The sequence below is a fragment of the Uloborus diversus genome, chromosome 10, assembly GCF_026930045.1.
Source record: "Uloborus diversus isolate 005 chromosome 10, Udiv.v.3.1, whole genome shotgun sequence".
NCBI classification, from domain to species: domain Eukaryota; kingdom Metazoa; phylum Arthropoda; class Arachnida; order Araneae; family Uloboridae; genus Uloborus; species Uloborus diversus.
Genome location: NC_072740.1, coordinates 103,272,736 through 103,292,361, shown reverse-complemented (window position 1 = coordinate 103,292,361; position 19,626 = coordinate 103,272,736). Strand labels below are relative to the sequence as shown.

The following is a 19,626-nucleotide window of genomic DNA, read 5'->3' as shown; positions in this document are numbered from 1 at the left end:
CCAATAATAAGATAAAATTCCAAGTTGATTTTCAGTTTCCTCTGACAAAAACAATAGTGTTTTCTTTTTCTTTCCTTGTTTTAAATATTTACAACACAAATTAAAAATATATAGTTAAAAATGCAAAAAAAAAAAAAAAGTATTTTAGAACATGATAAATATTGTAGGTTTGGGTACATTCTGGCTATTTTAACTTAAGGAAATTACAAGCTCATTATTACTCTCCTCAGATTCCTATCAACCCATAGTTTCACAATCGAAAGTGAAGGCAGGTTGTCCGAATGGCAGGACAAAAACTGGTAAAAACTGTCACAGAAAATTTTTTTCTATTTTTTTCAGCACATTAAAAAAAGATTCTGAACTTAACAATAATAAGTAAATATGGAAATTCTTTTCATTTAAGAAACATATTTTAATCAAAATATCATATATATTATTAGTGTATATACAGTAGGGTGGAGTGAAAAAAAAAATTGTTGAATTTTGAAACGCCTGGGGTCTTAAAAATTGCCTTTTAGCATCAATAGGGTACCCTTAAAATATTAGCCTCTTAGGATAAAATCTTTAAGTTCCAAAATTGCCCAAAAAAAGTCAAAAATTGCAAAACATTGATCTTTTTTGAACTTTTTTTTACGAAATATAAAATATATAATTTTGAAAATGCTTAGAGGTGCAAATTTTAACTCTATGTAAGGTTAATATCTCCTAGAAAATTTAGGGTGATAGAGTAATTTTTTCAAATTTTCTAAAAGTCACAAAATAAACCAAAAATCGATTTTTTCCTTTCATTTTCACTTGACCTTGCAGAACAAAAATAAGCCACGGGCACACAATTAAATATTTTTAACACACATTCTAAACTTATTTATTAGTTAAATATTTAATTTCTTTTTCAGATAATTTATGACATTACATTTAAGAGCTTTTGCTATACATCATTTTTGTGTTTTTTTTTATACAATAATGGTAAAATCCAATGAACAAGCACCCAACAAGAACAAATAATTTTGTTTAAATTTTTTGATTATAAGAACCTTTGTTATCAAATTTTCCATTAAGCGAGTCCGAACTTTCTTGAATCAACTTGAGAACCGAGTCGTCTTCTTTTACGGGTGGAGTGAAAAAAAAATTAATTTTTGAATTTTGAAACGTTTAAGTGATTTTCTTTGCAAATGAAAAAGAGCAGAAAGCATAGTATTACAACTAATGATGGATATCAATCGTTGGATCTCTGATACAAGGACCCGGCTTTAAAAACACAGGACATATAACAATTCCGTGCAGAGAAGCTGAAATTATAGAGTATAACATTATTAATTTCTAAACAAATATTGAGCATTGAGCAGCCACTTGCCAACTTAGTTGTTATTGGTTGTGATGGTACCAACACTGTTACTGGTGTGACAGGAGGTGTAATTCGAAGTTTTATGTTAAAACTAAACTAACCCATTCAGTGGTCGATTTTGTCTGCTGTATGAAAATGAACTTACTTTGATTGAGACATTTGATGTAACATTTGAACGCAAAACTGAAAGGACCCACAAGACTTTTCAGTAATTATCAGAAAAGATATCAATACCAGTGAAAATTTACCACTAGTGAAGTTAAAAAATATATTCTTAGAGAACGTCCCTTCAACTTTGACTGGAACAGATCTTAGCCCACATGATCAATATATTCGTATGAAAATTGTCATGTGTCATCTCAAGATTGCTCAAAGCGCAATATAATAGGTATACACAGTGCAACCATATATATTTTCACTCTGATTCTCTGAAATGTATAACTTTAATAGACGGGCGGCAATCGTTATCTACCTGGAATGTACTACAGCAGCGTTAGAAATCGGTAAAAAATCCTACTGGTCCTTCGGGCCAACAATATGTACTGGTCTTCAAACAACATCACTGGTCTGCTTTAAATTAAACACTATAATATGTTTGTACCAAAAATCATTTACACTTTATAATGATTACATTTATTAAGTTATTTTAAATATAACTGTTTCATTTTTAGCTCATTGACTAAACATTAAATAAAACACTTCATTGGTAAAAATGGTAAACATAATATTAAATAACAACGCAAACACTTAATATTATATTACAACGCAAAACAGAAAAGCACAGTTTCATTAAACAACCCTTTAAAAAAGCAATCAAAAATTTGTGAATTTAACTTGATCATTTTTACTTAGTTTCAGGACGTTATTTTCCCCTCCAAGTGTGATAAATAGAGTAAAATGTAAATGTGTGATTTAAAATTATATAAAACTTTTGAAAAGGAAAAAAAATCGTAAAAGGTGTCAATCAACGGTTTGACTAATAAATAGCTAAACATTGGCTAGGCAAGTGCTTTTGAATTTTTCCTAGCACAGTGTGATCAAAAATAGACAGCGGTTGGTGGTCCCAGGGACCACCAATGAGGAACCTGCATGCATTTTTTTTTTTTTTTAAATGAAAATTTAAGCCATTTTATAACGATAGACACCGATTTCAGTTCATTCGGACGGCTAGTTATTTTTAATTAATTTTTAAAGTCTCCCAATTAGCCCCGCCCCCTTAGTTTCCCCATCTCCGCTGATGACGTCATAATTCATTCCCGCTCCCCGCTCCTTCTGGCACTGGACGCACGTGCGAGTATAGAACAACGCTATCATGATGGCTAAACGCACAAACTGCCGAATTGCAAGTACTATATTTTACCTCATTGAAATATTCAGCATCGTACATAACAAGTTGAATATTTTTAGAGTACCAAGAGATAAAAATAGTGCAATGCCATCAACACTATTAAAAAGACAGAGAGAGAAAAAAAAACTAAATTGTGTTATTCACTCTTCTGTTGCAAAAGTTACTTTACAGAAACTAACAGAATTGTATATTAATTATATAAAATTGTTTTACTTTTTACAAAAGCTCTCCCTGATCACTTCTCCTCCCTTTTTTTTTTATTCTTCGAATTGAAACGAGTTTATTTTCTTTGAGGATAGAATGTTATTTTTTATGTATTGATTTATTTCATTTTGCTCTGCTTCAACTATTGCATTCAAAACAATTATTGAAATCAAAAGTCTCGATTTGAATTTTGAGTAATTTTTAAGATTAAAAAAAAGGAAGAGGCTTTTTGAATGATTTGCATCTCTAGTCTGCAAAATTCATGAATAAAAATAATAATGAATAAATAAAATACTTTACGAGCAAACAATAAAAATGAGAAAGAAACGTATTGAAGAAATGATAAATGTTCAAAAATTTTAAATTTAAAATCACATTTCCTTTTTACTTCAAAACATATTGAAAGATGTAGAAAATTCGAAAGGAGTTACAATAAAGATTAATATAGTTTTCATTTATTAATTTGTATTACTTTCCTCTGCTCTAACTTCTGCCTCCAAAACCCGGGTCGTACGTAGACGTAACGTTACCCTCCCCCTATGCGACCAGAAAAATTAAGCTGGTTCATTGTAACTTCAATGCACAATAGACGAACGTCTTTGTAATTTAATTGTTAATGAATAAAAATCTGAATAGGTAGTAATATTAAAAAAGTAGCAAATGAAACTTTTATTTATATTTATTAAGTGTTAGCTTTTCAAAAACAATTTTCGAAAAAATTAATAGTGTTAAAAAACTAAATTATATTTATCTGTAAAATGTCACTATATCAGATAAAAAAGAAGCAATCAAAAATTAATTCACTACGAATTTAAATCAATCTGAAAACATGTATAAGCATTTAAAAGCACAAAAAAAATGAATATAAATTAACCTAACACATTACATGTTATATTTCAGATCAATAATATCAATCTGAAATGGCCAAAATAAAAAAAAAAGACATAAAGAGAATGAAGTTGTTTCCGAAATTTATAAGAAATATTTTTTCCTGAAAGAGCATGCTTAAAAATATAGGATTTGACCATTTTTTAAATAATTTGACAAAGTTTAATATTCTTAAAAATTATATTAATCGGTGCGCAAATTCAATTTCCTTTTTTTTTTTATGCTTCTGCACATGACACCACAAGTGATGAAATATCATTCACTGATGCCATTACCGCAGAGCACAATATTTAATTCGCTTCTGAATTATCATAACCTGGAAACATGCTAGACAGCAAGCGTAAACATTCAGCACGCCAGTGGAGTGCGCGCCAAAGTTCATCACTTTTGATGTCATAAAGATCACGCCTTGTTTGAAAAATTAATTAAAAATTTAACGTTTTGAAAATAAAAGATTTTCCTGGCTCCGTGTTATTTCTTTTTCGTTCTATAAACTTCAGTGATTAATAGTACTTTTGACTGATAGAAACAACCCCATTAGGAAAAAAAAGTGCGTAAATTTGACAAACAAAGATAGAAAACAGTAAAGTTGATATCTGCTTAATGGTATAAAGTATTAAATTAAGAAAGTTTATTCCCCATATTCCATGCGGGGAGAGGTATCTGCCTAGCTTGACACTTGCAACTTGTTTGATATCTTAATTTATTTTTTGAGTGTCATTATTTTTCATGGCTAAAATGGCAAGTAGTGTTTATTTGCTTTGCCTCATTAATGAACACAAATACTGTTTTATGAATGTCAGCATCTTTTGAAAGCTGTGACAGTCACTCAGGCCTGATTAAGGCACATGTCTACTAGGCCCTGGGCCTGGGGTCAATCTTCCTAAGGGGCTTCGAATTTTTAAAAACCTATGCACAGCATTAAAAAATCATGTATTTTTGTGAAAATGAAAAAAAAAAAAAATCATGAATCATGTTTTAAGTAAATGTTAAACATTATTTTGCATTGACTTAAAGTGATAGAATAGAGAGGGGGGGGGCTTCCAAAGCATTGTAGGCCTTGGCCTCAATTTTAGTTAGTCAGGCCCTGCAGTCACTGGCACTGGTCTAGCTTGTAAAATTCTGAGTGGTATTCATAAATATAGAAATAAATTTTTCATTTTTGTTTTCTTCATTAATTTTTAAATTTTACTTTAAAGTGATTTTATTTTGAATTAGTTAATGATGTACAGCTCAAAATGAATTCTTCAAAGGGAGGGGGGGTCTCAATAAACCGCACGCCCATGACATCGGTCAATAAATGCTCTGTATTTAATTTATTGTGTAAACAATATGAAGTAATTTACTTGTGAATAAAATATTGATGTTCAATTCAAAGTCAGTTTTCTTGTTGTCGGAATTTCGGGGGTTGAGGATGGGTGATTCACAGCTAAGATATACACCTCTTCCTCTTCTGAAGATCAAAATAAGAACACCTTTGTTTTCAATAAACAACGGCAAACCACGCTGCGCTCCTATCCCCTTCGTTTCGACTCCTTCGGAACCGGTTCTATTGTAACCCAGGGACTGAATCTTGGCGTTGTGCATGCTCCTCCTCTTTTTGTGTCACGCGAGCTTTGTTCCGTTTTTAGCTAATTTTAAGCTGTAATTTTGAAGAATCCAAGTCAGTTTTTTAAAAACTGAGTTGATTTTTGGGAGTTTTAAGTAGAGGACTAATCAAATCAACCAACGTTCCACGATTACCCGAACCATGCAGGTTCCTCATTATTTTTTATGGTGGTCTGAGGCAGGTTTCACTGGTCTGTGATCAGTGGACCAACAGTAATTTCTAACGCTGTACAGGATGAATTTTTTTAGTAGCAAGATTGCTTGAACAATCTCCAGATGAAACATCTTGGAAAATTTCATACGAATGTATAGTTTATGGGAGCTAAGATCTGTTCCAGTCAAAGTAGAAGGAACATTCTCAAAAGAATATATTTTTTAACTTCACCAGTGGCAGATTTTTGCAGGTTTTGATATCTTTTCTTGTTAGTCACTATAAATACTTACAGCGCCTTCATTTTGTTCTGTTCAAATATTGCATTAAATGTCTCAATCAATGAACGTTCATTTGCATATCGCAGATGAAATCAACCACTGTATTTGTTTATATTCAGTAAATTACCGCCCATTAGCCAGGGCTAAAGCAGAAATACATGAAATATACCGCCAGCTAGGTAATTTCCAGTCGAGGACTGCAGTTTCGTACTTATTAGCACTCATCAGCCCGGCATATGCTGGGCTGATAAGCGTGAAACTGCAGTCCTCGGCTGGAAATGACTGAGCTGGAGATGTATTCCTGCTTTAGCCCTGGGTAATGGGCGGTAATTTACTGAATATACCATGCCTTGCCATCAATATTCGAGTTGAACTGAACCATTACTTCAGTCACTCGTCTGGTCTGTGCTAATTCTATTTTAGCTACCAGTTTGTTTGGCACTCTTGGCTTCCTTAAGAGGTTTTCCATCTCCAGCTCAGTCATTTTCCTATGCCGGGCTGATGAGTGCTAATAAGCACGAAACTGCAGTCCACGGCTGGAAATAACTGAGCTGGCGGTGTATTTCATGTATTTCTGCTTTAGCCCTGGCTAATGGGTGGTAATTTACTGAATATACCATGCCTTGCCAACAATCTTCGAGTTGAACGGAACCATTGCTTCGGTCACTCGTCTGGTCTGTGCTACTATTTGACTGAGCTAAATGACTGAGCTGGCGGTGTATTTCATGTATTTCTGCTTTAGCCCTGGCTAATGGCGGTAATTTACTGAATATATACCATGCCTTGCCATCAATCTTCAAGTTAAACCGAACCATTGCTTCGGTCACTCGTCTGGTCTGTGCTAATTCTGTTTTAGCTACCAGTTTGTTTGGCACTCTTGGCTTCCTTAAGAGGTTTTCCATCTCCAGCACAGTCACTTTCCTATGCCGGGCTGATGAGTGCTAATAAGCACGAAACTGCAGTCCACGGCTGGAAATAACTGAGCTGGCGGTGTATTTCATGTATTTCTGCTTTAGCCCTGGCTAATGGGTGGAAATTTACTGAATATACCATGCCTTGCCAACAATCTTCGAGTTGAACCGAACCATTGCTTCGGTCACTCGTCTGGTCTGTGTTACTATTTGACTGAGCTGGACTTCTATTTGACTGAGCTAAATGACTGAGCTGGCGGTGTATTTCATGTATTTCTGCTTTAGCCCTGGCTAATGGCGGTAATTTACTGAATATATACCATGCCTTGCCATCAATCTTCAAGTTGAACCGAACCATTGCTTCGGTCACTCCTCTGGTCTGTGCTAATTCTATTTTAGCTACCAGTTTGTTTGGCACTCTTGGCTTCCTTAAGAGGTTTTCCATCTCCAGCTCAGTCACTTCCCTATGCCGGGCTGATGAGTGCTGATAAGCACGAAACTGCTAGTCCAGTCAATAGGTAGAAAAAAACGGGCTTGCCTTACAAAAATGGGGTCAAAGATTTTATTTTTTAAATTTGTGTATACTAGTGCCAATATGAAAAAACCAAGTTATCCAACACGAAAGACCTCGGGAGAACTTTTGGGGGCCGAAAACCCCCAAAAATTTGTGACTTTTTGTGGTATTTTCAAAATATCTCAAAAATGGTTAAAATTACAAAAAAACTTCCAATGCAAATGTTAAAGAGGATTAAATTTCCTTCAACTTTTGTCATTACAAAATTTTTGTAGCATGAAAAGCAAGCGAGTTACAGCTTCTTGAAAGTCACACTTTTTCTGAACCCCTTCAGCGAAGTGCGTGAAAGCGCATCGGATAATGGAGGAAAAAAGGAGAAACGCCGGCAGTCTGACCTTGGAAATCATTTGTCTTTCACAGCTGAGGGTAAATGCCTCCGTTCCCTTTAGTTTAAACAAAACACCCCCATTCCATCCCACCCCCCTTTTTTTCTCCAAATGAGATGAATCGACTCAATAGCTACTCATGTTGGTCACTTCAGGGTTTGCGCGAGAGTATGTTTTATCAATTTGTGTGTTCTGAATTACAATTTTTTTCCTAGAAATGATTACGCCTGACCAAGGTGTTTTTTTTATTATTATTATTATCATTATTTTTTTTGAAATCAGTTTGCATGAATGCTAAATAAAGATTGTGAAGGAGAAGGGAACAGAAAATCTTCAAAGATGCAGCGCAAAACGGCAAAATAAAGAACATCAGCGTTTTTTGAAGTTCTTAAAAGAAGTGGCATTTCACACTGCCTGTCACAAACGCTATATCAGTGAGCAATAAATCTCTTCCCTTGAAGTCATGGTTGAACCTAACATGTTAACTAAATTCCTAAAGAAAGATTTCTAGCAAATTATAACAAAAAGAATTGTCTTATTCTACTTCTTGAGACATATTTCAAAGAGTGTGGTATTGAAGTCAGGCAGACTCAAGATGATGCCGACTCACTCACTTACTGCTCTTTCAAAGGCAAAAGAAATTGAAAAGGTTGTTATAGTGAGCGAGAGGACTGATGACAGCTTTAGGACAGCCTTTCAGCAACTTGTTCTTTTTAAAACCTGGAAGAGGGAATGCTTGTGATTTGTTTTTTCCCCACTAAATCTTTTAAGTTTAACCCCAGCAATATTCTTTTCATCCATGCGTCTAGTGGGTGTGATACGACTTCGGCAATCTTTGGCCAAGGCAAAATTAAGTTGTACAAAATAGTCAAAAAAAAAAAAAAAAAACCCTCCTAAAATTAAGGAAGCTATTGAAGTATTTATGGACCCAATCTGTCATCATGATGTCTTCCTTAGCTGCAGTTGGAGAAAACATTTTGCAAATATTATACACAGGTGACGTAAAGTATTTGAACCTATCTTTGGATACTTTGCAATTTAATCTTTTTATAAAATTAGTATACAGGGCTAAGATAAATCTTGCAGGGCTACGTTCAACGTACGGGGGGGGGGGGGGGGCATGCTGGACGTTATCACTCATATCGGTTCTACCACAAAATTCAAAGTTGGTTGGGCAACATAATTGATCCAGAGAAATGGGGTTGGGAACGCAGGACGCAAGGTCTAATGCATGTTGACACGAAAAGAGATTCAGTTACTCAGAATCTTTTGAAGATGGTACCTTGTACCTGCAAGAAAAATTGTACTGGAGCCTGTTCTTGTCACAAGGCAGGTTTAAAATGCTCCAGCACAAACAGTGCAGTGGCACAAATTGTGAAAATGTTGCAGAAATTTCATCTTTGGATGAGACTGCTGAAGAAGATAATTTGTTCCAGGAGCTTTTGGAATTACCGCAACAAGGAGATGAACAATTAAAGGACCACAGCTTCTTTCTACCCCCTACAGATTCTGAACTGGGAGAACCTGGACCTTCAAAACGGCTTCGAAGAAGATAAACAGCGTATTTTGTTGTTATTTCTCTATTTGCTTTAAAGTCGAATGAATCTCTCTGTAATTTAGATGTATGTATTAATCTTCTACAGTTGGATTTTCATTTTGTAAGGTAATTCTTTTGGGTTTTTCATGCCTCAAAAAGCCAGTTTCTGCAGAATTTTTTCAAAGTGTTCATTACGTATTACTATTGTACCTTTATTTATTCATTTTTATGTCTATTGTTTGCTTATTATCACCCTAATATTTATTCATTCACATTTATATTCGAATATTGCATTTTCGCTTGTAATAGAATAGATGGTACGAATTATGTGCTTTAAATGAATGAGAAGATTTTGTAATTCAATTACAAACTGCAATATAAATCATATGTTATTGGAGTCTGACTGAAGACTACCTCTGTTAGACTAGAAATATTAGTTCGTGAGCGGTGGGGGAGGGTTTAATATTATTATTGTATCAGAGCATAGGATGCATGACTGTGTTGATTGTTTGCTTATTAGCTGCCTAATATTCATTCCTTCACATTAATATTTAAAAATCGCATCTTTGTTTGCAATAATTAGACTAGAATGTACGAATTATATCCCTCAAATGAATGTATATATTGTGTAATCCAGTTACAAACAACAATATGTCATCTATTATTGGAGTCTGATGAAGACTACCTCTGCAGATCAGAAAAGTTAGTTCGTGAGCAGTGGGGAAGGTTTTTTTTAAAATTATTATTGCATCGTCGTATGTGCTTTAAATCAATGCGTATATATGTATTTCAGTTTTATAATACATCGTTTGTTTTTGGAGTGTGTGAACTAATCTGTCAGCCAGAATTGCTACTGTGTCCAGCGGGGGGGGGGGGGGGGGAGGTGAGCAAGAAACTCAAACTACTCTAACTGTCGATAAACTCTGTGAAACTAAAGTTTCTATTAAAGTTCTAATAATTATGACGCCTTGCTTTCAGTGTGAAAGCTTTTTTTTTTCGGAGTGGAGGAAAACTGCCTATTTTCAAAGAGCTATAGCAAGCTTGTTATTTGTGCTACAAAAAAGTTGTAAATACAAAAGTTGTAGGAAATTTTATGTTCTTTAAACTTTACATTTAAAACTTTTTTCTAAGTTGAACCGTTTCGGAGATATTTTGGAAAAAACAAAAAAATTCATAAATTTTTGTGGTTTTTCGGCCCCCAAAAGTTCTCCCGGGGTCTTTCGTGTTGGATAACTTGGGTTTTCCATGTCGGCACCAATATGTACAAATTAAAAAAATAAAATCTTTGACCCCATTTTTTGTAAGGTAAAATGTATCTATTGACTGGACTATGCAGTCCTCGGCTGGAAATAACTGAGCTGGCGGTGTATTTCATGTACTGAATTTGTTTGTTTAGTTTTAAATAGACGACGAATGACTCCTCCTGTCACACCAGTATTGGTGTTGGTTCGCCGACCGGACTAAAATGCAAAATGCTGCACACTCCTTTAATTATAAATTATAACGTTTAAATTATACAAATGATACGAGCCAATCAATCTTGTGAATTAAAAAAAAGTTACAAAATAAAACCATATATTTATTAAGGCTATAATTTAAAGTATATAAAAAGGGGGAGGGGGTGAGGGGGCAACATCAAACAGATACCACAACAACCTTCTTAACAATGGCCTCAGAATATAAGTTATCATTAAAAAAAAATAATAATAAATCAGGACAAGTTCTTTATTTTTAGGACACATACCCCTCAGTGGCGCAACGAGAAAATATTTTAGTGAGGTACACTTAAAATTTCCCCTAACTGATACAGGGGAGTCTTCCCAGGGAGAATTTTTTGAAATTGTAGGCTTAAGAACGCAGTTTTAGACGGTCTCTGGTGACATTTTGGGTGGTTTTCTGAGAAAATTTTTAGAGAATGAGCAATGCAATATTTGTTGACATTAGGGTAAGGAATGAAACTTAGTGGCAGTCTCTGATGATTTTCTTTTTTTTCGAAAAATAGAGTGAAATTGACCAAACCTTCCCTCAATTTTTCACAATTGAATTTCCAAAATGCAGTTACCGACAGACTTGGATGATATTACTGGAAGGCTCTAGAGTTTCTCCTTAAAAACATTTCAAAATAGAAGTCCTAAAAACGAAATTTTTAAGCGATATTCAGTAATACTAAAGGAGGGTTTCAAAGCTTTTCACCTTAATTTTTTCCGGAATTGTAATTTTTTTTCATTTTCAGATTTCATACGGGAGCTTCAGCTTACTCTATTTCTATTTAAAGAAGACTGCATGCTAAGCGCCGCAACCAATTGTTCATTTAAAAATCTAATTTTTAAAGATTTGGAGGATATTATAGAGAGGGTGTTCGAAGCCCTTGGCCAGAAGTTTTTTGAAATTGAAGTCTTAAAAATACGACTGTAGACCATATTTGGTAACACTAGGGGCTCGGCAAATTTTCAAAATTGTAGTTCCAAAAAAGAAAACTGAATTCATTTCTTAATTGAATTTGAAAAGAACAGGAAGTACACATAATAAATGTCTCATTTTCAAATATGCCTTGCAGCTAATGAGAATTCAAATTGCCTAGTTTCTCTGCATTTCTTTAAAATTTCAGTCGTTTAATATTTACAAAACTAAGAATGAAAAAATACTTTTACTATTTCTCATTTTCTGCCAATAGAAATATTAAATAATAATAATAATTAAAAGTTATCGTGGTTTCTTAACAAAATTTTTTGGGGGGAGCCTCTATTGAATTTTTCATAGTACTTAGAAAATTGCACATTTGAAAATAGTGTAGCCCCTTAACAATAAATAAAAAATCAGCATTACTTTTTAACAAAACAATGAAGAAAGATTTTTGAGAGCCTTCCCCCCTCCCCCCCTTTCAACTAGGGCCTCTCATTTCAAGTTCTTCCAGGAGCAGTCCAAGGGTATATATTCAATGTATATTACCATCTAAAAACAACAAAAAATCCCCCACACACATATGTAAATTAGAGATGAGACGGGCTCAGCCCTGGCCCGACAGCCCGGGCCCGAAGCGGGCTTGGGCTCTAGAACCGAAATAGGTTTCAAGCTCGGGCTCAAGCACAGATATTCAATCGCCAATCGACGTTCAAATTCAAAGCAAATAAACATTTTCCTACTGTGAGAAAATGAAAGGAACATTAAAATCAGTTCAATCAATGTCAAATTTACCCTCCCCCCTCCCCCCCAAAAAAAAGATTAATTAATGCTTATATATATATATGTGTTTTTTTTTTTTTTTTTTTTTTTTTTTTGTCTATTGCAATATGTCACACAGTTATGCATTTGAAGTGGATCATTTTAAGAAAATTTAGAAACTTTTGTTAATGAAGAACATTTGACGCAACATTTTTCATTAACAGAGAGATCATGTCAGACTATAGAAGGCTCGGTTTTTCATACAAGAAAGTTTCCTTCGGGCTTGGGCGGGCATGGGCTCTCAAAAATGAGCCAGAACTCATCTCTAATGTAAATACATTGATTTCAGAGCCAGGGCTCTTGCCCCTTCTTGGCCCCCTTAAATGATGAGCCTACACCTCCCTTTCCCTTAAAAAAAAAACTGCAAAAAGGTCTACAGCAATGATGATTTTCCCTCTTTGCTTGGCCAAGAGATTTTTGGACTAATCTACCAGTTATTTTTTGACTGACAAATGATTTCTCTGCTTAATTTGGGGCACAGAAGTATTTAATCTTTTCTTTTCCTTGTCAGCTTATTCATTTGAATTGGCTATTTCTGATCTACCTTAAAAATTTGAACATTTTTGCAAATAGCGCTATTTTGAAAATGGCTTTTTTTTAATTGCACAAAAGTTGGAAGTAAACATTTTTAAAAGATTAAATTTAAAATTTAATGAACGAATTTTATTTAGGAAATGTAAGATTTTTCTGCTCATAAAACAAAAAAAAGCCTTTTTTTGCAAACAACTTAATAATAAGCTTAAAATTTTATTTAAAATTTTTCTAGCGTTATTATGTTTAACAAATTGGGAATGAGCACCAATTTTCATGAGCTTGACAGTCTAAAATTCCTCAAAACCCGATTTCAGTGCTTCATATTTTCAGAGATAGTCGTGACTTTTACTGAGTAAATTTTTGACCAACTGAAATATTAGTTTCACCGCTAGGTTGTGTTGTATTATTTTGTAACTATCTGCATTTTTTAAAGTATACCAAAACAATTGTGTTTTAGTAATATACCTCCAAACCCTGGAAGAACAAATTATGTGGGCAATGTGGAATTTTCAAGATTGCTGTACACTACCAAATTAAATAGCTTCAGCAGGATTAACATAAAAAAAGAAATTTAGTTTGAGAGGAAAAAGCGTCTCATACATTGTCAAAGTTTTAATGATTGATACTTTCACCTTGAAATGAATGAAAGAAAAGGGGGTTCAATCGAACCAAGCACTGCGACCAGAACTACTTTCACCTTAAAATGACCTTCAGTTTCTGAGATATTATATTTAAATATTTAGATACGAAGCTGCTAATAAATACAAGGGATATTAAGCATTAAAACATACTTTAAACAGCGGTGCCTCCCCCCAAGGGTGCACCCCTCTAAACAGCAGGAAGTCCCCCAGAACAAGAGTCCCTCCAATTGAAAAAAATACCCTTTACCCATCTCCCCCCCCCCTTAAAAATTTCACTGGCGCAATCTGCGACATGAGTCATACTCCCTCCCTCCTAGGTGCCCCCCCTGCTCTTGAAAATATTTTATCACATATTCTTACACAACTAAATATTGAACAGCATTTCAATAGTATAAAACTAACACTGATTGTTAATAGTGTATGGAGCGCACAGGGATCGAGACATGTTTTTGATAGCTGAATGGAAGATTTTAAGTATCTCACCCAGTTACAGGCATACACACACACACCTATGCAATATTCATTTCGTAAAGAATTTTAAGTTTTTCCTAAAAAATTATGGTTGTCAAACACACTATTATTCGAGGCATAAGTTACCAAAAGATTTTTCTCGCAAAATAATTATTTCTTTTATAAAAATTACACCAATCAACTGTCTCACTCAGTCATGGGCAATTCCACCGTTACGGACGTAACAATCACAGACCTTAAATATGCGTAATTTTAATTTGGTTACATTAAAAGCTACAAAAAAATTTTCTGTTGTATAGTTTGGTGTTATTTATGCTAGTAAAAATTTGGGTGCAGATTGCTTGATTACATAAAGTAACAAAAAATTAAAACTGCCTGTTACGGACGTAACTCAGAAGACAGCAAAATGTATACTTTGTCATACAATTGCCAATATTCCTGTGAATTATTCATAGATTTCTAAAATTTTCTTTTAAATACTTGTTCTAAAGATTTCAAGCTTTCTAAAACCATAAAGTTTTCATGGATACCGTTTGTAAAATTTATGATAAAAATTAATATATTTGTTACGGACGTAACAAAAAAGTGTTACGGACGTAACGTGTCTGATATGCTGATTGCACAAAGCAAATAAAAGCTTAGATATACTAATAATTTTTGTTGAGAGAAAGCAATGGTATAGATTAACACATTATTTTGACTTGAAGTTGTACCTTAATAGTTTTTAAAGATTTGGGGAGGTAGGGATCCCTGCGTATACCACCATGTGAATAAATATGTAAAATGTAAATTGGTGCATCATAAGAAGTAAAACTATCCAAGGGGAATTAAAGCAAAACCAAAGTGGAATTATTCAGTTACAAATAAATTTTTCAAATTTTTAACATGAACATGGAGGGGGGGGAGGAGGGGGGCTTCTACAAGGGAGTACTTTTACAGTTTGAGAATTTTTGATGATTTTCTCTATCTCTCAATAAACATATTAACTGCCTAATTTCTTTTAAAGTTTAACAGCCTTTGATTTCGATCGCTTTTTAATAGAATTGGCATGTTTTTGCCAAAGGTGGAAAGAAACCGTCCGAAACTGACATCGGAAAAATGCATTTTGGCCAACATTTGCCTAAGTAATCTAAATCTTGCTTCAAAACTAAATGTGCTTTATCTGAGGATCAGATGTAGCAATTTCAATATTTAGTACTTTTAATTCAATCTAATTATGCTTTTTAATTTAAGATTTAAAACTAAAATATTCAATGTATCAATGCAACTGTAATCTAAACATTAATTTTTTGTGGAGAGTAAATAACAATAAAGTAACTGAGAGTAACTTTGGTTTAAGCTATTAAACAACAGGACAAATTCTTATCTCTAAGTTAGTTTTTAAATAAGAAGTAATATCAATTTGGCTATGCTTTCAGAATGACAGAAGTTTGAAAAGAAAAACTATAATTAATATCTGTAATATAAATTTTCTTGGGAAAAAAAAAGCTTTATTAGTGAAAATTATGCGCAAAATACTTTGGATTTCATCAGGTTAAATGATCAAGTAATTTTCACAAAAATCTACTTGGAGAACACTATTTTTTTGTGTCATAGTGCATTGATGAAGTAAAGTTTGAGAAATTAAGGAACCCTCTAGAATATTTTTATGCAAGTTATTAAGCATTAATTACTAATCTGGAATTATTAACACCAGTTGAATTTATTGCATGATTTGGAGGACAAAAAATCTTACCTTAAGAGGAACACATGTTGTCGCCTTAGAGCAACAGTAGGATATCTTAGTATCATTCCTGGGATTACATGTCTTAATCTTGCTTTGAGGCAACAATGTGTATTTTAATAATTTTAAAAAATGAAATTAAATAGCCACTAATATGTATAAAAATTTGAAAATCAGAGTATCAGAAGTTTCGTTATATCATATTACATGTCATACACTATATTTTCATTGCCCATCCTGTACTTTTTTTCTTTTTAATTGGAAATATACATGTGTTACGGACGTAACGTACTGCTTTTTGTTACGTCCGTAACAAAAAATGTTACGTCTGTAACGCCATTTTTTTAAAAATTAAAGAAATTCTAATGTTTTAAACTATGGTAAACAATTACTCTGATGAATTGCTAAAAGGACAAAAAAGGATTTCTTTTAATTTTGATTTTTTAGGAAGTAACGACAACTTTTGATAAATTTTTGTTACGGACGTAACATTGAACTTCATTTTTTTTAAATTTAAATTGCCTAATTTTATTTTGTAGAAAAATTAAAATAAAAACCTGTTATTATAGTACTACGTTTATAGTTTAAGCTGCACTGCAATTAATTTTGTTTATTTTTATTTTGCTATTAGAAATAAGCATTTGAAAATGCGGTATTTTTTTGCGATTGTTTTGAAGACCCGACTATCATACTTCCAACTAGGAAAAAAAATTATTATTTAGTTTGTATTGAAAAAGCAATGCAATATTCTGAAAATACACATTTCAAGCTTTACAATGATGTATAATATAGCAACATAACTGCAATATGAAATTTTGACCTACTGGTTTCACTTTTCATAGAATTGCCCTCATGTATCAAGTTAGAAGTTAATGAATATAGGTCAGAATTTTGCTTTACAAAGTCATTATTTTCATCTGTCTATATTATCTTCAGCAGTTTAATGAACTACTTTTTGGGCATTATTTAAAGCTATCTATATTCAGAACGCTACATTAAAATGTATAACTTCACAAGGCAGAGACATATGTTCACCGCTCACTATTTTTTTAAAATTACTATGCCCTCATAGAAGACTTTTTTTGTCGACAGTTTAAGCATAAATAATACATACCTACATATTCATCCGAAATGTTAATAGATGAAATTCCTTTTATAAAACCGTTTCAACATGTAATTGGATATCAAAAATTTTTTATCAACTCTTTTTAATTCTGTTTTACTTTCGAGTTTGTACTCTTCCAATAGAATGGAATTTAATTCCCCAAAATAATTGCACACATTTCCAAAATTGACCATCATAGGATTAGATTCATGACCACAGATTTAGCAAAATAATCGTCAAATTAAATTTTAATGTAAAATCACTTTATAAAAACTATTTAAGCAAAATTTGTTTTTCTATAGCATAACGCTTTGTCATATGTGTAGCAATCGGTACATTTGTGCATGCATTCCGCAGCAAAATAAAAACTTATTCTATTTGTAAGGGACTTAAAAACGGCTGCATAAAAAATGTGTATAAGAAGGTTGTTAAATTGATGCTATGGGTGTGAACAACAATATGCATGTATAACGCATGCTGTGAAATACTATAAAATATTCAAATAATCTAACACTGATAGGAAATTAAATGACATCTTGTTTTCTATTGAGCAATCATAAATTAAAACAGTTGTGGTATAAAACTTTAAATACAGTACGAAATAAGATTTCAAAACTGAGATAAATTAAAATAAAACTCTAACCGGTGATTAAATCTACGAATAAGACAATACGTGTATGTTGTTACTAACTCTTAAACATAGAAAACAACACTTCATAAATTTTTATGTTATGTATTCAAATTATAGAAGTTTGATTTTAAATTGATGAAAATGAAAAAAATAATAATAATTTACTTGTTGGGCGACAGGCTCTAATATGCCCTCGATTGTTTTTGTGTGAAATACAGACATTTTGATAGCTAATTGTTCAATTCATAAACAAATACTTTGTTTCCTACTATTTTAAAAGAAAGCTAACACCAAGAACACAACAGAAATGAAACTGAAAATTTTACAACACAACCACAGGCGGGGCACTCGATCAAGCCATCTTTGCTGCCCACGAATAACGTCAAACCATAAATGGAAACAACACCTCGTGTTCTCTGGAACCACAACAAGGGTTTTCATTGGATGCTTTATCCAGTTCAAACCTACGCAGAAACGGGGCCTAGAAAGTGAATGAAAAATTGAGTAGGATGGTTGATAACGCAACACGCGCGATTGATATTTATTTATTTTTTAAATTTCTTAATCACAAAATACCGTATATAGGCTGTGATTCCCCCCCCCCTTCCTTTTCGGAATGTCTGCGCGAAAAATGCAACTCCGTCGCCCTTGAAATCAAAGAAGTTTCGGTATTTGTTTACATTGAAGTTTTAGCGAATGAAATCTGTAATTTTCTTTTGAAGGCTAATTCAAAGACTTTTTTAAAGTTAATTGCTCGACGGGTAATTTTTCTTCGGTATCTATTATCCCTTTTCAAACAAGCGGAGTGAGGGATCACTGCCGGATCTAGGAGGGAGTTAAAAGCCGCGTGGTATTTTCCTCGGGAAGCAACTTCAGAGAGACAACAAATCTAGATCCGACACCATGTGATTTATTTCAGAATGTCAGAGAAACCTTTAGCTAATGTGAATTTGAAGGCTCATTTCTGAAAGATTATTATCTCCAAGTGGGTTATAGTATTCGCCAGGACTGCAAGGCAGCTTTAGCCAGTCTTAAAGCACGAGCATCTCCCAACACTGAATAAAATTTGCCGTTTGATATCGACCATCCCATATTTATACGATATTGGCCAGAAATGGGTTTAGTATTTGCTAAGAAATCACAGCAGCATTGTCTAATGCTGGGCGCGAGTATAGCCCAATATATTGTGAAAAAGTTGGCCAATAATGTTGTGCCGAAGGCCTCGGTTGTGCTCTCTCTGCTGGGGTTACACTATTTTATTTACAAAGGTTGCGTTCGACGAACCTCACCGGTCTACCGGTAAGTAACCAACTTACCTTAAGTTGGTACTTGACCTAACCAAGTCTTCGCATCGTTTTATGATCAACCGGTTATCCGCACCGGTTACCATTCTAAGCTATTGATTGGTTGAATGGAACAGGTGATCATTAGCTGTCACGTGATTAACTAACCGGGCGCTACCGGTCGTGCTCGTCGAACGTAAGCAAACAGGGGACAGTGTAAGAAAGTTTATTCATTACAAGAGAGGAAACTCATGGCAACATTGGAAATCGAACTCACGACCACAGGCAAACGAAGCACGAAATGGAAAGATTGGGCGCCCTGAACATTGGGCGCCGAGCATTTTGGGTGCCGGGAACTTTGGGCACCGAGTATTTTAGGCGCCGAGAACTTTGGGCGCCGAGCACTTTGGGCACCGGGAACTTTGGGCGCCGAGCATTTTGGGCGCCGAGCACTTTGGGCGCCGGGAACTTTGGGCGCCTAAGCACTTTGGACACCGGGAACTTTGAGCGTCGAACACTTTGGGAGCCGGGAACATTGGGCACAATGTGCTCGGCATCCAATGTTCCCGGCGCCCAATCTTCTTAGACCGAGAATAGGGGATTCGGGATTTCTTCATCGTAAATTTTGCGAAATTCATGATGTCCTAAGAACCCAATTTTAATTTATTTCAGGTAATTAAACAAAAGGTGGGGCTAGGGGGTGCGGGGCTCTTTCGGGATTTTTCAAAATTGAAGTCTTAGAGGCTGTACTTCAAGCTTTATTTTGCAAGACTAGGAAGGGGGGTAGATAGGGGACAGGAATGAAGACACTCCTTGAAATTTTTACGATGTTTTTAGAAAGAT

At 34.0% G+C, this 19,626-nt stretch overlaps 1 protein-coding gene across 2 annotated transcripts in view; it reads right to left on the bottom strand.

Annotated features, from left to right (window-relative positions):
• LOC129231317 (vinculin-like) overlaps positions 1–17,836 on the bottom strand; it is a 91,558-nt gene extending 73,722 nt beyond the window's left edge. The window contains exon 1 of one of the 2 annotated variants that reach the window (XM_054865607.1): positions 17,666–17,836. In XM_054865607.1, the coding sequence (XP_054721582.1) occupies positions 17,666–17,722 (57 nt within the window). In that variant the 5' untranslated portion in view covers positions 17,723–17,836. The remainder of the gene's footprint in view (positions 1–17,665) is intronic. The other variant, XM_054865606.1, reaches the window with a different exon arrangement.
• Between the last annotated feature and the right edge of the window lie 1,790 nt (positions 17,837–19,626).